The sequence below is a fragment of the Colossoma macropomum genome, unplaced genomic scaffold (assembly GCF_904425465.1).
Source record: "Colossoma macropomum unplaced genomic scaffold, Colossoma_macropomum, whole genome shotgun sequence".
In the NCBI taxonomy this organism is placed as follows: Eukaryota; Metazoa; Chordata; class Actinopteri; order Characiformes; family Serrasalmidae; genus Colossoma; species Colossoma macropomum.
In genome coordinates, this window is record NW_023494792.1 from 45603127 (window position 1) to 45622350 (window position 19224).

At 39.1% G+C, this 19224-nt stretch overlaps 1 protein-coding gene across 1 annotated transcript in view; it reads left to right on the top strand.

The window, feature by feature from the left end:
• Window positions 1–11137, top strand: part of LOC118812374 (proton myo-inositol cotransporter) — a 114733-nt gene extending 103596 nt beyond the window's left edge. The window contains 6 exon segments of the mRNA XM_036577339.1: window positions 1321–1484; window positions 2071–2191; window positions 6487–6612; window positions 8277–8395; window positions 8602–8754; window positions 9380–11137. Of these exon segments, the coding sequence (XP_036433232.1) occupies window positions 1321–1484; window positions 2071–2191; window positions 6487–6612; window positions 8277–8395; window positions 8602–8754; window positions 9380–9606 (910 nt within the window). The 3' untranslated portion in view covers window positions 9607–11137.
• Window positions 11138–19224: the final 8087 nt, after the last annotated feature.

Below are 19224 nucleotides of genomic sequence, written 5' to 3' on the forward strand. Positions count from 1 at the left end.
ATTAGGTTTCTCATGGTTGTTAAGACTTGAAACTGTAAAAACTAGGCTGTAATCATTGAATGATTATATAACAATGATCCATGTGTTTTAAACACACAGAGAATCATAAGTGAATTATCTTCAATATGTAAATTTCGATCAGCTTATGACTAAGGGGTTTTGATCCGAATGCCAAATCCATGTCCAAGTGCCTCATGTTTAAAGCTTTTATGAAGGTACACAATACCTGTGCTGAAATTTCCAGGAGTTAGAGAAAGTTTTCAGTCTTGTGATATGATGGATATGATTGAAACCATTTGTTTTAAATTGTGTTACTTTTTACAGAAGCTTAAATGATGTGGAAAAACTAGTTATTATTTAGGGCACTTAAATTTGTAGTTCTATTCATTGTTAAAGGTAGTTTTAAAGGAATGGCTCGGTGAAAGATCTAAAGATCTAAACCAGGGGTGCACAAAGGGCCGGTGTCCAGCACAGTTTGGTGATTTACCTGCTCCAACACACCTGATTACATTTATCTGTTAATTGCCAGGTTAAGTGGGGATGTTTAAACTGGGAAACGTCCAAACTGTGCTGGACACCGGCCCTCCAGGACCAGAGTTGTGCACCCCTGATCTAAACATTACCCCACACTTAACAGCCAAGACATGTTTGGTGTCCAAATTTTGCCTCTTTAGTTTTAAACTTGAGCTGTGAGGCTAATGTTGCTAACACTAGAAGTCACTGTAAGAATCAATGGTCACCAAAAACTTTTTTATGCATTTGTGCTGCTGTCTAAAATGTTGTCTGTTGTTTACAGTTGCTGACCGCAGCATTCAGTTACACAGTGAAGTCATTTTTATAGTTCGGACTAAGTCGTACTGTGACCTAAACCACAGCAACAACTCTGTGCAACCTTAATGAAGACCAGGATGTGGTTTGAGTGGGTTGAGAGAGGATGTAATTATGGAAATGATTTGGGTGACTATTGACTTGACTAATTGGCTAGTTTGTTAGCTACATTAGTCTTAGCTGCAGTGTAACTAAAGAAGTGCGTTTTAGATACCAAACATGTCTTGACTAATCGATTGAGTCTGATATCTGAGGTAAACTGTGTAAAACTGTGTAAATTTGATATTTTGCTGAGCTGTTCCTTTAACCACAACACAAATACACAAACAAAATGTAGAACTAATCAAGCAGTTTTCGTTTATTGCCAGTTAACACTTCTCATGTGGAGCTCCTCATGCTTTCCTTTCAGCTATGAAGTCTTAGTAGCACTAGCTAGGATTTCCCAGCAAGCATGAAGATGCTGCTTTTTAGCTGCTTCTCTCCTCCCTGCAGGTACTACAGTGCCACCATTCTGCAGATGTCAGGAGTGCGGGATGACAAGCTGGCCATCTGGCTGTCCTCGCTGACCGCTCTCACCAACTTTCTGTTCACGCTGGTGGGTGTGTGGCTGGTGGAGAGGGTGGGCAGACGGAGACTGGCTCTGGGCAGCATCGTCGGTGAGGGCACACAGCAAACAATTCAAATACAAAAATGACTTAACTTTGGAGTTGTGTTTATGTAGTCATTTATTTACTAATCAGTGAAAGTGCTCATTAATTAACATATAAGTAAACATGCCAGGGGTAGCCAGCTGCCAAGCAGTCCCTGTGAAGTACAGACAAAACTCTAATTATATATAACAGTGCTTGCAACAGTGTAAAGACATGCAGTCTATTCAAAACATCAAACAAGCAAAACTATATAGAACACGGAGTGACTACCAAGGAGATGAAGAGTGATGAGAAAATATGAGCTGCTATTTGCACAAAAGAAACGGTACTGCATGATCGCAGAATATTGTTTTTTTTTCCGTGTCTCTGGTTATTGAGATGTAATCTTGAAAAGTAAAACATTTGGTAATGTAGCATTAATGTGATTGTCATGCATAATTACTATTGTAAAGTGACCTTCAGTGTGAAAGGCAGTTTGTAAATTAAGTATTATTACTATTATTCATGCATCTCTCTCCCCCTCTCTCTCTCTCTCCCCCTCTCTCTCTCTCTCTCTCTCTCTCTCTGTCTCTCCCTCTCTCTCTTCCTACAGGCACTTGTTTTAGTCTTTGTCTCCTGGCCTTTGGTTTCTTGCTGTCCGCCCAGCACTCCCCTCCAGTCACCATTCACCCAACTGATCCATCTCTGGCCAATTCCAGCTGCATCACACACCTGTGAGTGTCCTCCTGGTATTGCGTGGTCATGAATGGGTAGCTCAACTATTAGTTATATAAACTTTTGCATAAAGTTGGACAGTCTGAAAGGCCCTTTTTTACAGACTCTTACCTTTCAGCCCAGACTGTATAATGAATGTTAATGTAATTCATTGTCTAACTTTTTTGTGTATATTACATAATGACATAATTACCTTTCAATAGTCTAGCAAGGTTATATGTGCTTCAGTAGCGTGGCATATACAGTTGTACACACAAATTCAACATCTGGTCAAATAACGTTTTATTGATTTTTTAAGTGAAAATAAGTAGAGAAAATAAGAAAATAACAATCCTCTACAGAGAACACACTTAAATATGTCATTTTCTGTAAAATTTAATGCACAATTTAGTGACACTTTATTTTGAGTGGTCCTTTTTGGATGAAACAAACACTCAACAGACTCTCAGTAACATGTCAAAAACATATGAGGGTTAGGATTAGGGCCAGGGTTAGGGTTAGGTTTTGGGTAAGGTTAGCATTTGTGTAATGGAGGTAACCTATTAACAATACATCTACTTAATGTAAGTAATGTATCAACAGTACATCTTCAACATATTTACTATAATGTAGTCAGATGCTCTGTTGAGAATTAATTAACCATCTTCAAAGGACCCCACATCGAAAAAAAATAACATCTAAATGTGCCATAACTTTTGCACCAGCCACATTTTAAGTTTTTATATTTTTGTTCCAAATATATTAAAGTTTCTGTGTTCTTTCAAGAAGATATGTCTACTTATTTGCACATAGAAAATCAACATAAAATTAGATTGGAGGTGTGGGGGGTGTGGGGTGGGGGTGCAAGCTTTTGTATACAACTGTATGTGTTTATTGATAACACTCTGTACTCTAAATCCAGCCATCCCAGCTGGAAACTGCTTGACTTCCTAAGCGGTTGGTACAGCATATTTAGTAATGCTGCTACCAGCGTTTGATCTGTTACATATATTTGGCTAAAAACAAGTATTTGGATAAAAACATCTGCCAATTGCCATAAATACAAAATAACAGTAATAACTCGATTTGTAGGGGTTAAACTCCAAAGCTCAAATCACAGTAAAGTGTCAGATGTCAGTTCTGCTGCAGTTCTTTTGCCTCTAAAAATTCACTCTCAAAACGGATGCAGGTTTGACAACAAATATTCTCATTCACTGCATTTCCGTTAATTTACTTACAACACAGATGAATCAGTTAATCAAGGGCTGATTAGTTGACAAGTGGCATCAGGTGTGCTGAGGCGTCGGGCTGGAATGAGAAAGCTTGGTGGGCTCCAGCACATTATGAATTATTTATGACTCAAAATGCATACAGGTTAATCAACTCTTCAGTCGTGAAACAGTGTTTAATAGATTTGTTTCATTTTGCGACACCATCGCTCAGCTGCTCTCAGCCTCCAATCTGAATGTAACTCAGTCCTACCCTCGACTCTGTGGTTGTTGTGAAGTGTTGGGCTTAATGACCACTTCCTCCAGCGAGGCAGGGCAGCCAGCGGCTCCATCAGCTCCATTAACGCTGCTGTAATAGGGCCTTCGCAGCGTGTGTGACCCTGCGACCCAGGGCTGTGTCATCTGAAAGAAAGCGGCTGCTCTCTGTCCCAATTTACCCTCCTACCTGAGCTCCTGTTTGCCTTGCACACCCAGCTGCTGAAACAACACAACTTCATTATGCTGTAATAGAGGCAGAATGGCCAACGCCGTCATCACGGCAACAAGCCAGTCTGGACACATATGCATTCTCTTAAATGCGCCCTTCTCCAGAGCACCTGTGAATCTCATGTATGAAATTGTGGACTGCCTTTTTTTTGCTTGTAGTATATGCACTGACATATATGATGGTGGAAGACCGCAAAACCTGGTGCACATGCTGGTACGAGTGGATCAGACACAGCAGTGCTGCTGGAGGTTTTAAACACTGTGTCCACTCACTGTCCACTCTATTAGACACTCCTACCTTGTCAGTCCACCCTGTAGATGTAAAGTCAGAGATGACAGCTCATCTGCTGCTGCACAGCTTGTGTTGGTCATCCTCTAGTCCTTCATCAGTGGTCACAGGATGCTGCCCACAGGACGCTGTTGGCTGGATATTTTTGGTGGTGGACTATTTGCAGTCCAGCAGTGACACTGAGGTGTTTAAAAACTCCAGCAGCGCTGCTGCGTCTGATCCACTCAGACCAGCACAACACACACTAACACACCATCACATCAGTGTTACTGCAGTGCTGAGAATGATCCACCACCCAAATAGCATCTGCTCTGTGAGGGTCCATGGGGGTCCTGACCACTGAAGAACAGGGTAAAAGGGGGCTAAAAAAGTATGCAGAGAAACAGATGGACTACAGTCTGTAAATGTAGAACTACAAAGTGCACCTATATAGTAAGTGGAGCTGATAAAATGGACAATGTATGTACAAACAAGGAGGTGGTCATAATGTTATGCCTGATCGGTGTATATGCAATATAGCAGCAAAATATACTTAAAAAACTGACCAACTGTATGTTTCCTGTTTAACTGGTTTTACTGCAGTACAGAATGTGAAATGTGAAAATCATCGTGCCAGATTTTTTGTTAGCTGTTTTTTAAGTGTGCAGCCAGTACATTGTGTCTCGGTATCCAAATATTGTGTTGCTATCATGGTGTATTGTGAAAATGTCTTCAAGTATCAAGATATTTTTGCCGTATTGCCCACTCCTGCTGTACTACTATATATATGCCGCTTTTCCACTGCATGGTGCTGGCTTGACTGGACTTGGTTACTGTTTTTGGTACCAGGTGCCAAGCGAGCTAAGCTGATACCAAAAGGTGATATAAAAACACTACAGATTACTGACTGGAACAGAGAGAAATGCTAAATACATATGCTAACATTAGCTACTAGGTTAGCTTCTTCGTGCGTCGTCTGAACTCTGAGGTAGTATTTCCCAAACCCTCCTGATTTTTTCAGCAGTCTTTTGTCTTGCTGCCCTAAGCCTCTTCTGAACACAATTTGTGTCCTTCACGTCTCAGCAGTCACTGTGACGACCAGCTACATCGAGGGGATCCTGTATCTGCAGTGGTAAATGAAGTAGCTGGTACCAAAAGCGAGTGGAGTTAAGTCAAGCCATGTGGAAAAGTGACTATAGACACCAACAGAGTAATTGAAATGATATAGGTGTGCATGGGTGACTTACACATATAACACTAATCACTTATGGGAAAATGTTACTTTTATGCTACAAAAAAGCATAATTTTTGTACAACATGAACATTGTTAAAGTTTCAAAACACACCATTCATTCCCCACATATCTCCCACTCCCCAGTCCATACAGTCCATGTATGAAAAAATAAGCTGCAAAAACAGTCAGTTTTGAATTTGTCATGGTTGTGATGTCATAACCAGGCCACAGAAAAACAAAAAGCAAAAGAAAATCAATTTCGCTCTTAGCAAAACCAACATTTTTATGTTCCCGTTCTTGGGTTCTAACCTCAACATTCCTAAACCCTTTAATTACATTTCTTTTACATAGTCTGCATGTAGGCCTAATATAATGAAATGGTAGGTTTGGAAAGCTATTAGATCTGGCAGTGTTTGTAGTGATAGGGATATTTTCACAGAAGCTATGATATTTTACAGTAAACTCAATCAGTGCTCCAAAATGTAGCCCATAATTATTTACCAGAGATTTTTATGATAGCATAGATAAGGCCATCTATCTGTAATAACCAGCAAGCAACAAACAAGCCCTGTTGTCTATCTGATTCATACTTTAATGAAACGCGGGTTTACCCTGGTTCATCCATGAATTGCGCAGTGATGGCGGTCTAACAGGCTGGTCTTTAAAATGGTTTGAAGCCCTGGCCTTTTCATTGAACACGTTTACATATGACTGCCCATTCTGCCTGTCCAAAAATCATAGTTTCAAGCATGCCTGGAGATTTCAGTCTCAACAGTCTGAACAGTTTGTTCCAAGTTTTTTTGAATGAGGCACAGTATAGGAAAGCCAATAGAACAGAGATCATTTATGTATATCAGTCGTAAAGATAACAAGAACAACCTGTTTAAAGACATAAAAAGAGGTAGTGGACCTCAAGGAAAAAAATACAAGAAAAAATTCTGTATGGCCACTACAGTAAATCTAAAGTATTTCTGTTTCTTTCACTGAAGGTTCTGAGTACTTATTGCAGAATGAAATTGGATTGTGGATTTTGATCATGCCCTGCTGAAACCAAAGATTTGCTTGTCCTCAGTGTTACTCTTTGGCCTTGTGCTCCAGGTCGTGCGAGCCGTGTATGCTGGACCCGAGCTGTGGTTTCTGCTACCAGCAGAACAGCACTGCTGTGTTTGCCTCCTCCTGTGTCCCAGTCAATCAGGCCTCTACTGAGAGAGCAGCGTGGGGCAGGTGAGTCATTATTGGCAGATGAGCAAGTGCGTGTGTATGCGCCTTTTTGTTATCTAATGCACACTGTTTGAAATTTCCCTCTACAGCTCAACCCTATGCTACAGGGTCATGCACAAATGCTAGATGTTATGTTTTTTTTTGGTTTTGGTTTTTTTGTTAAAAGAGAATTCCACAGATATTCCAAATATATCTGCATAATTAAATGGTTAAGATGTAAACCAAGTTATTCAGGGTGATTTGATGTGATATGTTCACAGTGGTTGTAATAGGACCCAGAAATCATTGTTGGAACAAAACCTTCTGAGCCGTATCTCCATTTTTGTCTTTAAAAAAAAAGCCAGTTGCCCTTTACACTGTCAAAATATCACGATGAATGGACAAACAGAAATGGTTCAGAATTACTTCAGATAAAGCCTTGCTACGTTAACTTACATTGAAAGTTTAAAGTATTTTTTCAACAGCAGTTCAATGCCTCTATGTTATTACATAAAATGGTTATGAATACGCTGCTTGACGCCCGAGACACTGGTTTACAGAAGTTTTGATATAAGATTTTGGCCTATTTTTTAAATCCAGTCATGGCGGAGAGGTACATGCAGAAGTTGTAGAGTCGTTTCAGATTTACCACTATTTTACCATTAACAGCATTACATATCAAAACTCAGGAGACACGTATAGGTTAACTGGTGATTTTGGATTTTCTTTGTCAACATGAAAATCCCAGGTTTCACCACTGCTGTAATGAAATGAAAATGAGTCTGTACAATGGACTATCTCACATAAAACCACTCTAAATGACTTTGTTTAAATCAACAATTTAACAATTTAGGCAGAAATTTTGAGAAATGAGTGGAATTTCCCTTTTAATAAGGGAGTAATCATAAATTAGACTATGATTCTTTAGAAAACAATAAAATGCATCAAGACATCTCAGCACTATTATTGTGGTACAAATGATTTTTTAAAATACCCTGATTACCTCATTGCAACTGGAGGAACGATTTACATAATAATGAAATATGCACAGGGCGGCACGGTGGCGCAAGAGTGCCTGGGTTCAATTCCCAGCCAGACGACAAAGGTCCTTTCTGTGTGGAGTTTGCATGTTCTCCCCGTTTCTGCGTGGGTTTACAAAGACATGCAGTCAGCCTAATTTGACACGCTAAATTGCCCCTAGGTGTGAGTGTGTCTGTCTGTCTGCCCTACGATGGACTGGCGACCTGTCCAGGGTGCTTACTGCCTTCCATCCAATGACCGCTGGGATAGGCTCCAGAAGGATAAGCAGCTTAGAAAATGTGTGTGTGTGTGTGTGTGTGTGTGTGTGAAATATGCACATCAAAAAAAACTACAGCTTTTTTGAAAATATTTACTTTTAAAAATAGCCCAAGCATTTATTTTGTCCAATTAATGAGAACATACTGTGTTGAATATTATTATTATCCATTACAGTTGATACTGACATACCATAATCAATGCAGCTGAGTCGCCACCTTCAGAGTGATGTGTAACAATGTATTAGTGTAATTCCTGCCCTGTTACTTATTTCCTCTTTTATCAGGATATATTGTCACATATTCCTATAGTTAGGTCATGTCAACAAGGCAGATGAGCAAGCTTGTACACAGTAAGCTGATACACTGACATACTCTTCAACTGTGATACAGGTGCTCCAACTCAACCCAGTCTGCAGATCACAATCTTTGGGCTTATAATTTCTGTCCAAGCTCCTACTCTTGGGTGGTGCTCCTAGGACTTATCCTGTACTTGGCCTTTTTTGCTCCAGGTAAGAGGACCCAGACTGCAGAGTGCAGTATACTGGCTCAAAGTGCATTTTTTAAACCATCATTGAAAAGCCTGTGGGTATCATGATGATTTGCTTTTGGTTTCATCACTCTGAAAGCTTTTTTATGGTTGTTTGGCTAATTATGATTTCTTGGCTCTCTGCTGTTGGCTCTTAGGTGTTACAATAGTCTGTTATTGTTCTTGCAGGACTGGGCCCAATGCCATGGACTGTTAACTCAGAGATCTACCCTCTGTGGGCCAGAAGCACAGGCAACGCCTGCTCGGCTGGTGTGAACTGGACCTTCAATGTGCTGGTGTCTCTGACGTTTCTCCACTTAGCCCAGTATCTCACCTACTATGGTAATGACACATAGCATCACAGGACACCATAGCCAGTCCCCATGCACTTGCTCTGTTACCTGCCTGTTACTGGCCCACACTTTATATGGTTAGACACAAAGTGTCTTAGAGACGACGGCTGTTTTCTTTTTGGAGTGTTATATAAATTTGCTAACGTTAAGAATCATAATTGCATCAACATTTGCTTATTAATTGCATCGTTAATGATCATAAGAAAACATCTGGTACACCGTTCAAGCATTTCATTTAAATGATTCGCTTTGAAATTTTGGGCCCTCACCAAAGATTTTATGACAGTGTTTTTGAAGACATTTTGGGGGAGTATTAAATGTTAAGTAATTTCTAAGGCTATAAAAAGATTATGTAATACCTTAATATGTTTGACTCTGTTATTTATCTCATCAACAGTTTGGCAGACAGCTTGTACCTCTCCATATTTTCAATTTCAAGTGCAATTTTGTTACAGTGTGATTTACGTAACATGAACAGTGTCTAATTCTTTGGCCCCACATTAGGCACTAGGGATTTAAACAGTTTTTTGAGGTGTCTTAAGAAAGCTAATGGCTTTCAGTTCAGTTTGTCCTCTGTTCTCAGCTTGGAGTGAGATTTCTCTGTTATTTTCCAGGCGCATTCTTCCTGTACTCCAGCATGGCTCTGCTGGGCTTCTTCTTCATTTACGGCTGTCTCCCCGAGACCAAAGGCCGGCGGCTGGAGGAGATTGAGTCCCTTTTCGAGAACCGCCTGTGCTCCTGCGGTGCCTCGGACTCAGACGAGGGCCGGCAGGTGGAGTATATCAGGGTCAAAGGCTCAAATTACCACCTATCGGACAATGACGCCTCAGATGTGGAGTAACCCTGTAATGCAGCTCGAAGAACATCCCTGTGAATCCTTTCTCAGGCTCCATACAGAGCAGATGAAGAGAATGAATCGGTCTTTAGCTTCACCCTACCCTGACATCAGGTCCGTCTGTACCAGTCAGGATGCATCTTACACATGCAACAGTCCACCATGATTGAAAGAAAATGAAGTTGTCATGAAGAGCACACTCAATCACATAATGCACTCACCAAGCCAGCTTTTGTCTGATGTGATCACTACGTTACGAGTTCAGTGGTACATGCAGATATATAATATGCTGAAAGATGTTGCACCGCTGTTTTAGTGCTCATTTCCACACCATGAGATGTTTCTTGGAGTGAAATATAAGAGTCTCACGTATGTGTGGAGATACTGGGACCATGTTTGCACCACAGTGCTTAGATAACCCTTAGAAGTTGCAGTTATCATCTGTGATAACAAACACATTGTGTACTTTAATATTATTTCCTACTCGTGGTTCATAGAAAAGAACAGAGAACTTCTGCTGAAAATGCAGATTCTCAACTTTCAATTGATTACACGTGTGCTTATAACTAGGAAAGGAGATATAAGTTATTAAGGTTTGCATTGAATAAAAAGCTATTGTGTGCAGTCTTGTTTTATAGAAAGAAAAAAAAACATCCTTTTTTGCAGTTTTTGTCATTTCTTGACATTGAATCAAACAAAAAGTGCAGACTTGAACCTGTCTGTATAGAATGTAAATGCAAGTCATTATGTAACTATGTAACTAATTATGTAATTAATTACATATGAATAATATAGCAAAATAACAGTAAAAACTCAACTTCTAAGGATTAATATTTGTGAACAACATTCTACAGTTCAGAGGTGCAATATTCACTGAAAATGCTTATAACTCTTATGGTGAGTGGGGTGTAAAAATGTCTAAAAAAATGTCTTTTGCAAATGTCATTTAAAATGTGTAGCATACCAGAACTGGATAGTAGCCTGAATTCTGTCTTACACTGTTTCCTCTGGCAACAGTTTAACAGTTCAAGACACAGCCCCTTCGTTACAAATAGGTATTAGGAGCTTAGCGTGTACTGATGTGTTTAGAGCTTAGAGAGTATTTTAGGTTAGTGTGCAAAGACCTCCCAAATCAGCTTCATATTTTTACCCATCCGTTCTTTTTGGAGTGTATGACTCCAAGTTTACCTTTGTCTTTTTGACTCAGTTTCATTTTGTCTTCCTTTATAGCCTTGTGTACAAATAGCACTGCATCGCATAGCCCTTGTCCATGTAACAGAGTGGAATACCTGTTTTGGCGAGTAGTGTAATATCCAATGTTCTGTTTTGTATTGTGCTACTGTGAGTACACCTTGGTAGTCTGGTACACATAGATTTGTGCCAAGCTGACATGTTGTGGCTGTGTGTGTAACAAAGCAGTCGATAGGTATTGTAAAAGCAACAATATCAAGCAAAACTAACACAAGTGCTTTTTTATGCTAATTTGTTGTTTTAGTGGCCGGTAATGTGTGATTGTGCACATCAGGCCTTGTGTATTATGCCTCTCACTGTTAGCGCAAACTGATACATGATTGTGTTTTCATGTTTAACACTGAAGCATGCTGAGTTTGGGCAAAAGGGAGAAGCACACTATAAAGTGACAGTGTTGAAGTGCGATTTCAATCAGGTAAGCTCATAACAATTCTGATTATGGCATTAAACCAAGGGAGGAGATGGTTGAGTGTAATACATTCATGCTTGTTTATCATGACTCTGTGAAAACAGAGCTTTACTGATCAGAGATTACAGTGCGTCAGATATGTGTTTTAGAATGTACTTGACTACGGAGAATGCTCCGAAGTCAGCAACTCATTGTGTTGCTCTGAAGTGACACAGCTAATGTTTCTAGTGAATGGGTGTGTGCGTGTTTTTTTTTCTACGTTAAGTTATTACCTTTATTATCTACAAAGCAGTGTTTCTACAGTCGATGAAAACTAGTGAATTTAAAATATGGATAGTGTTGTACAGTAAATTTGATCATTGTTGCTGTAAATGTTTTGCTAGATTTATATTGTATAAAACTAAATATATTCATGACATTTGAAAATTTAAACAATAAAAAAGAAATAATTGTCCAAGTAAGATTTTGTTTTTTAACTCTCAAAGGGTATTGTGCAGTAATGAACTATGCCACATGAAGGCAATGTGACACATAAATGGCTACACTGAAAAAAGGAATGCATTGAATTTGCTTGATTCAACAGAACAGATGATCCAAATGAATAAAATATATGTAAAAAAAAATAGGTAATCGGAGAGGAAATAAGTAAAATTATAATTTTATTCATGTGTAAATCATCTACTCATGTGAATCGAGTAAATCCAGTGCACCTAAGAGCACATGAAACAGCAACAGATGTCAACTTACAATATATAAAGCAGGTCTGAGTCATCCTCCTTTTCATGGATGCTTATTTTTCTGCTTGAGCATCAGCAGAATGTCTGCAATTTCCTGAAGAGTTTCCGTCTCCCCAGAGACCCAGTTCACACCTCCTTCTCTACCGTGTTCCTCTGTGCTCCAGGCGTTCTCAGCAGGGTTTTGATTCACGCTCTCCTCCTTGTGACCTTCACACCTTTCTCCTCTTGCCACCGTATTCCCTGGCAGATTCACTTTTGTTTCTGCAAAGAAAAAGAAAAAAACAAATCTTGCATAAATTGAGCTATTTTTAATCTTGAGCAAGTTAGCATGTTCAGCTTGCAGAATCATGCACTATAATTATAATTATCTGTGCTCCACTGAGCTCCATCAAGTTCACAGTAATAATTATAATAGTCTGGAAAATGTATTTCATATGGACTCACAATTGGTTTTTCATTAATACCTGGGGCATTAGCGTAGGAGCAGTGCAGTGTAGGTAAGAGATGTTTGCTTGTGCATGCTCGACTCACAGATTTGCATGAACTTTCCTGTCCTGTGATTGCTGCTGGAGCCTGCTGTGTGGCCTTCCTTGTTGTTGGCATCTTCCAGGGTGTGTTCCACTTCACTTTATGGATTTCTGATTGAGTACATTGAGTAACATTTGGAAGACTTCCATTGCTTTTACTATTCTGCCTCCTAGTGGTGGAAGCGGTAGCTTTCTTGTTCTTACATGTACTGTTATAGGGAGCTGTGTGCTCAGTGGAAATACTTTGCCTCTTTTCTGCTTTCAAAAGACAACACTGTACTGAAGCATCCTGAGATGCTGAAGTGGCAACAGCTGCAGTTTGTGTTCCCATATCTTGTGTCCTTAGAGATGTTTTCTCATGTATTCCGACACTTTGTGTGTCAGTCTGCAGACAAGCAGGAACAAACTGGTTCACTGACAAGCAATCTTAAGCTTTTCAAAACCTCTTGGGCTTTACCCCTCTCTCTCACTGCCCCCACTGGTTATTACACTAACTAGCCACATCATTAAGTACAGCTACCTTGTGTCTACATACTTTATCCACTTACCATATAGGTGCACTTTGTAGTTCTACAGTTTCACTGTAGTCCATCTGTTTCTCAATATATTTTGTTAGCCCCCTTTTTACCTTGTTCTTCAACCGTTAGGCCCAGCACAATGTAGGTATTATTTGGGTGGTGAATCGTTTTGAACACTGCACTGACACTGATGTAGTAGTGGCATGTTAGTGTGTGTTGGTTGCCCTAGACACAGCAGTGCTGCTGGAGTTTTTAAACTTTTTAGTATTTATCAAAGTTTCACTGCTGGACTGAGAATCATCCACCAACCAAAATTATCCAGCCAGCGTCCTGTGACCATTGATCAAGGATTAGATGATGACTAACACAAACTGTGCAGCAACAGATGAGGTGGACCAACAAGGCAGGTGTGTCTAATAGAGTGGACGGTCAGTCGACCCAGTGTTTAATCTGTGAATTGTCACCCCATTTTTGCCTGAAATGGCATACCTCAAGTAAAAGGACCTTTGTTCCCAAATACCTTGGGCTAGAGTCTTAATTTGAAAGGTAAGACTCTCAAGTTCTTCTCCCAACCATCAGAATAAGTATATAAATTACTGACACACAGTAACAGAGACTAGACTGTAGGGCTTGATTTCTGCCTGACTTATATATATCTAAACTAATCTCTGACTCTTGCCATGTTATCAAGACCACATTTTGAATTATGATGTCTCTGTGGATAGCACCAAGGATTTAAAGGTAAGGACCCATAAATTTGCTAGCATTTGCCCATTCAATGCTTATGTTACAAATGGGGTTATTGTAACTGCTGTGGATAATGGATCATGAATTGTTTTGCGAGAATCGCATCCTGAGATTTCAAGCTTTCTAACAGTACTGCATCACCGTATTGCTAGACGATTTGATGCATAAAAATGCTGTATAAAAAATTGAAGTGAATCTTTTCAATGGAACTGTGCTGGTACCGGTACAGTCATCTAGAAAAGGTTAAAAACTCCAGCAGTACTGCTGTGTCTGATCCACTCATATCAGCACAGACTGTAGTCCATCTGTTTCTCTGCATACTTTGTTAGACCCCGTTTAACCTGTTCTTCAATGGTCAGGACCCCCACAGGAGTGACACTGACGTGGTGGTGGCGAGTTAGTGTGTGTTGTGCTGGTATGAGTGGATCAGCCACAGCAGTGCTGCTGGAGTTTTTAAACACTGTGCCCACTCACTGTCCACTCTATTAGACACTCTTACCTTGTTGGTCCACCTTGTAGGTGTAAAGTTAGAGGCAGCAGCTCATACACTGAAGCACAGTTTGTATTAGTCATCCTCTAGTCCTTCATTAGTGGTCACAGAATGCTATTTGCTGGATATTTTTGGTTGGTGGACTATTCTCAGTCCAGCAGTGACAACACCAGCAGCGCTGCTGTGTCTGATCCACTTGTCCCAGTGCAACACACACTAACACACCACCACGTCAGTGTCACTGCAGTGCTCAGAATGATCCACCACCCAAATAATGCCTGCTCTGAGTGGGTGCTGACCATTGAAGAACAGGGTGAAAGGGTGCTAGCAAAGTACACAGAGCAACAAGACTACAGTCGGTAATAGTAGGACTACAAAGCGCACCTATATGGTAAGTAGAGCTGGTAAAATGGTCAATAAGTGTAGAAACAAGGAGATGGTTTTAATGTTATCGCTGATCAGTTAGTGTGTATATGAGAGAGAGAGAAAGACAGAAAGAAAGACTGTTAGAGAGAGGTTTTCATATGACAGCAACAATGTAGTAGATCAACAGAGATGGACTCCTCTATAGTATTATATTTATATTGCTATATTGCTACTAACTACTACTGTACAATGTACAAGAATCATAAAAATACTTCCTAAAACTATTTGTGAGTATCCATGAGTTTCTTTTTGTACTTACAGTATCTAAACTGATGCAGCCCACTCTTGGAGAATAGCTTATTGGCACTTCATAGGAATTATTGGAGACACGGCTATGTGCGCTACCTGTGTGGCAACACACTTAATTCATTCTCTGTTCAAATTTAATCAAGCGCACAAGCCTTAATATAAATGCATGAAACTCACATGGTCTGCAGTCAGCATATGTAAATCCCTGCTTTGAAACAAGAGGCTAAGGAGAGAACATCAAACAACATACGGCTTATAAAGGACCGTCTTTGAACAGAAAATAAATCTCCAGTAATACAGTACACCACAGGGTGGCAGCATTTCCTAATAAACTGAGCATTGTGCTTTACAGTTGTACTTCAGAGGTTTAATAATTGCAAACCCTCCCTGATTTGTTAATTCAGTTTACTTTTAGATGATCATATATGCTGTATATGACATTTAAGAGTCAGATAAATAATCGGCTTAAATGATGTGTTGATATCCAGTAGAATTGTTCAAATAGCATGTCTGACAATAAAATAAATAATAATGTTTTAGTTAGTCTGCAAACAATAACTCATTTTACCTGAGGCAAGAAATCAGCACTGTAGTCCCTGTTGAATGATTCACTGAAATCACTGTTAGAAATACATGTCACAAATCAATATTACTACCATTAACTAATTTTTGCAGTGAAAAAAGCCATTAATATCTGGCATGCATGATGTGGGATAAATCAGGCTACTAACTGTGCTCCTGTAGGTGGAAGGGACGGCTCCTCCTGAAGATGAATCTTAATTGTTCTTTCATTAAAAAGGTCTACAATCAGCATAAGAAGAAGAAAGGAAACTGTAATACATTATATATGTATAATAAGACCTTTTAGTTATTGTCAGAAACTTCAATCTTTGTTGAGTACGAACTCTTTGAAACTAACAAAGACATGGTGGTTTTTAAACTCTGAATACTCAAGCCTGGTTGAAAGGAAACAAACCTCTCCTACACAAAGCAATAGCTGATGCTCTACGTTAGTACCTTGACCTTCATATTCTTCACTGCTGAACCCCAAGAATAGTGGCTTGTCTTGCTGATCATTCCTTTCTGAAGTGTTAGTTGGGTATTCATCAGCTGAATATATGGAAGGCCCATTGTTTTCTGAGCTGTTGTACAATAACAGTTGGAGAGTGGCATGAGAAAAAAGAATATAATCAGTTACATATCATAAACATACAAATAAATAAACAAATGTTGTTTACACTATATATACATTCCAGCAAAATCAAAAAGCAGAAAATTGTAGTCAACATTCTTCCCAGCTGAAAACATGAAAAATATGAACAAAACATTCACAAATCTTCACATCCTAAGGTTTTTTAATCAATATCTGCATAGAAAATAATACAAAGTTATTGAGTTATTATTAAAGTGGTCATCCAACAATTTTTGGTTGAGATCTGAACTCAGTCATTCAGAGTGAAACGCTCTGTTCTAGAGAAACTTACCGATTACTCTAAAATGGTGGTGATAGGAACCAGGGGTGGTGATGTCTACAACGCAAATATAGCCTTTTTATTTACTATCCAAAACCACCAGTGAACCTACATGAGTTTTAATATGTTATGCCGATAATGGTAAAATAGTGGTAAATATGAAACAACTGTATTACAATGCCCTGCATGTACGTCTTCACCTTGATTGGATTTTAAAAATACTTTTTAGGACCTTCTCAAAAATATCTTAAAATATTGTCTCAGGCATCAGGCAGGGTATTTGTAACCACTTCATGTAATAACTTTCTGTGAGGGAGCTTTTAGAGACATCACTGTGAACAATTCTGGCTCAGTAAGTTTCTCTAAAATGGAATATTTCACATCAAGCCACTCGGAAAAACTTTGTTTACATCCTAACCATTTTGCAGAAATTTTGAAAAGCCGATGGAATCCCCCTTTAAGTGATAGGGCTGTACGTTAGAAATCTGGGCCTGTTGGCAGACTGCATGTGGATCCATGAATGTTAAGGGCTTAAAAAACCTTTACATGGTATGTTTGTGGATACCTATGTAAGGTGCTTCCAAACTGGGCTCCAGCTGCTGGGCTGATCTGAGCAGGCTGTGTTTGATGAGGCACAGCTGTCCATGGATCATACATACATACCCCCATTGGCTTGGAGAAAGGTGTAAACTAATAGGAAGAACAACTTTTGGTAGGAATGATTTTAAGATTAACATCTAGCATTTTTACGTCATCAAAATGATGCATCTGAATGTGTGGGACCTCTGAGCATTTACCTGAGAGGTTGTTGTGCAAGAGGGCTCCCATGAAGGCGGAGAGGAGATGTGGGATGTGGATCTGGACTGAAAGGCCTCTGAAGGGGTTGGGGAGGCTGAAGAGAAGGAACTGACACTGCCCTGATGATGGTGGTGTCTTTGCTTATAGTCTGAAGCACTGTTGTCAGACTGGTTGGCTTCCAACACAGGTGAGAGCTTTGAAGAGATAATAATAATAATAATAATAATAATAATAATAACTAAACAATAATAATAGATAGATAGATAGATAGATAGATAGATAACCTTACTTATAATAGACTTTCATACTTAAAATGCAGCATACATAAAAAGTGCTTTACAAAGAAAACACCATACAATAAGGGAAAAATAAAAAATAACATTAAAATAATAGTAGAAATTGAGTAAAACAAGGAATTAAAATATAATTAAATAAACAATCAGAGTCACTAAAATGACAGCAACTGGAAAATTGCCCTCACCACCTTAAACTTGAACTCTTCCAGGAGACTCTGTTTTCTCTTTTTCAAACCCACCGTGTGGACACTGCAGGAACACAACAGGACAAAGTCTCAGCTTGGTTTGTAGGTCATCTGAGCCTGTACTACAGCTGGAACACTCAAAGTGAATGGTACCTGTAATGGGGCTCACTTTGTACCAGGCTCAAGCGTGACGGAGAACAAGGACTCATTGGCAGGTCTAAGGGCCCCTGACCCATACATTTATGAGTTCCTTTCAAACTGGTCAGATGAGCTATTTTAGGTTTACCTACAATTAAAATTATGTAATTTATCCGGAAATGTCAGGCAAACAACAAAAAACATTTTTATCTTCTTTCTTCCTGTAACATGCACCATGCATTTACCAGTGTGTTCTTTCTTTAATGCAATCTGGTTGACAATAAACATTGTAAGCAGATCTATGTTGCCAGCGTTGCCTTCCTTAGGTGATGCTGGTGGTTCCAGATGATTCAGCCTCTTCTGTATCCTTTTCTTTTCAAAAAACTCCTTATAGGCATTAATAGACATTCTGTTAGCAGAACAGATGATAAAGTTAACGCTGCCTAATAAATGAATTATTAGAAACATTATTACTCACCTTTTGTTTTTTCACATCACTGCTCTTCATAAAGCGGCTCCTGTAAAAATAAGGTGAGTCAGGTCAGTTTATGAAGCGCTACACAATGTATGTTGGGTACATATATTTACATACATTTTTGAAGCATTAGGAGTACAGAACACTGGAAACAAGGTGATGCACTGAATTTACTTGAATTAAATATATAGCCATGAATACAAAATATTACATCAACACAACTGAAACTTTAGATCACTTATTTTAGGCAATAACTGTGCAATATCAGTCATATATTCATAAGGAAAAGATGGAGGTATACTGATTATATCTCCATCATCTAATGATTAGATATAAGGATTTTTTCAGCAGGGAGTTTATTCTTAAGTCCATTGATTTCAACATCTTTCTGCAAATCTCCTATGCAATTAATATCCAAGAAGTTGTTAGACAGATAACAGCTAATTATATAGCTATAATGATAGATATCTAAGTTGGTTAGCTAAGGTCGTTTGCACTGCTCTTTATAAACTGGCTGCTCAAATATGAAGATGATTCAGGAGTTAAGGTAGTTCGTTAATGGAGTGCTAACTTGCCCAGCACATATTGGTTTGTTAAATACTTAGCTAGCTACGACAACAGCTTGATAAACAAAGAGAATAAAAGCTCTGCTCAGAGCTAACTACTCTAACAAACCGCAGATATTAGCAATATTATCGCTTGTTAGCTGTCAGCAAGTTGTTATCTTACCGTGAGCCTCCCATCCAGTTCATGTCAGAGAATTAGACAGATAAATAGATCAGTACAATAATAAATAAGTTCTTTGTTTAACTGTAGGTAGGTAATATTGCAGTGAGTGTGTTGTACAGTTTCAGTAAGTAATCTTATTTTCCCGTTTTAATGGTCAGTACAGGTCAGACGTTGCTG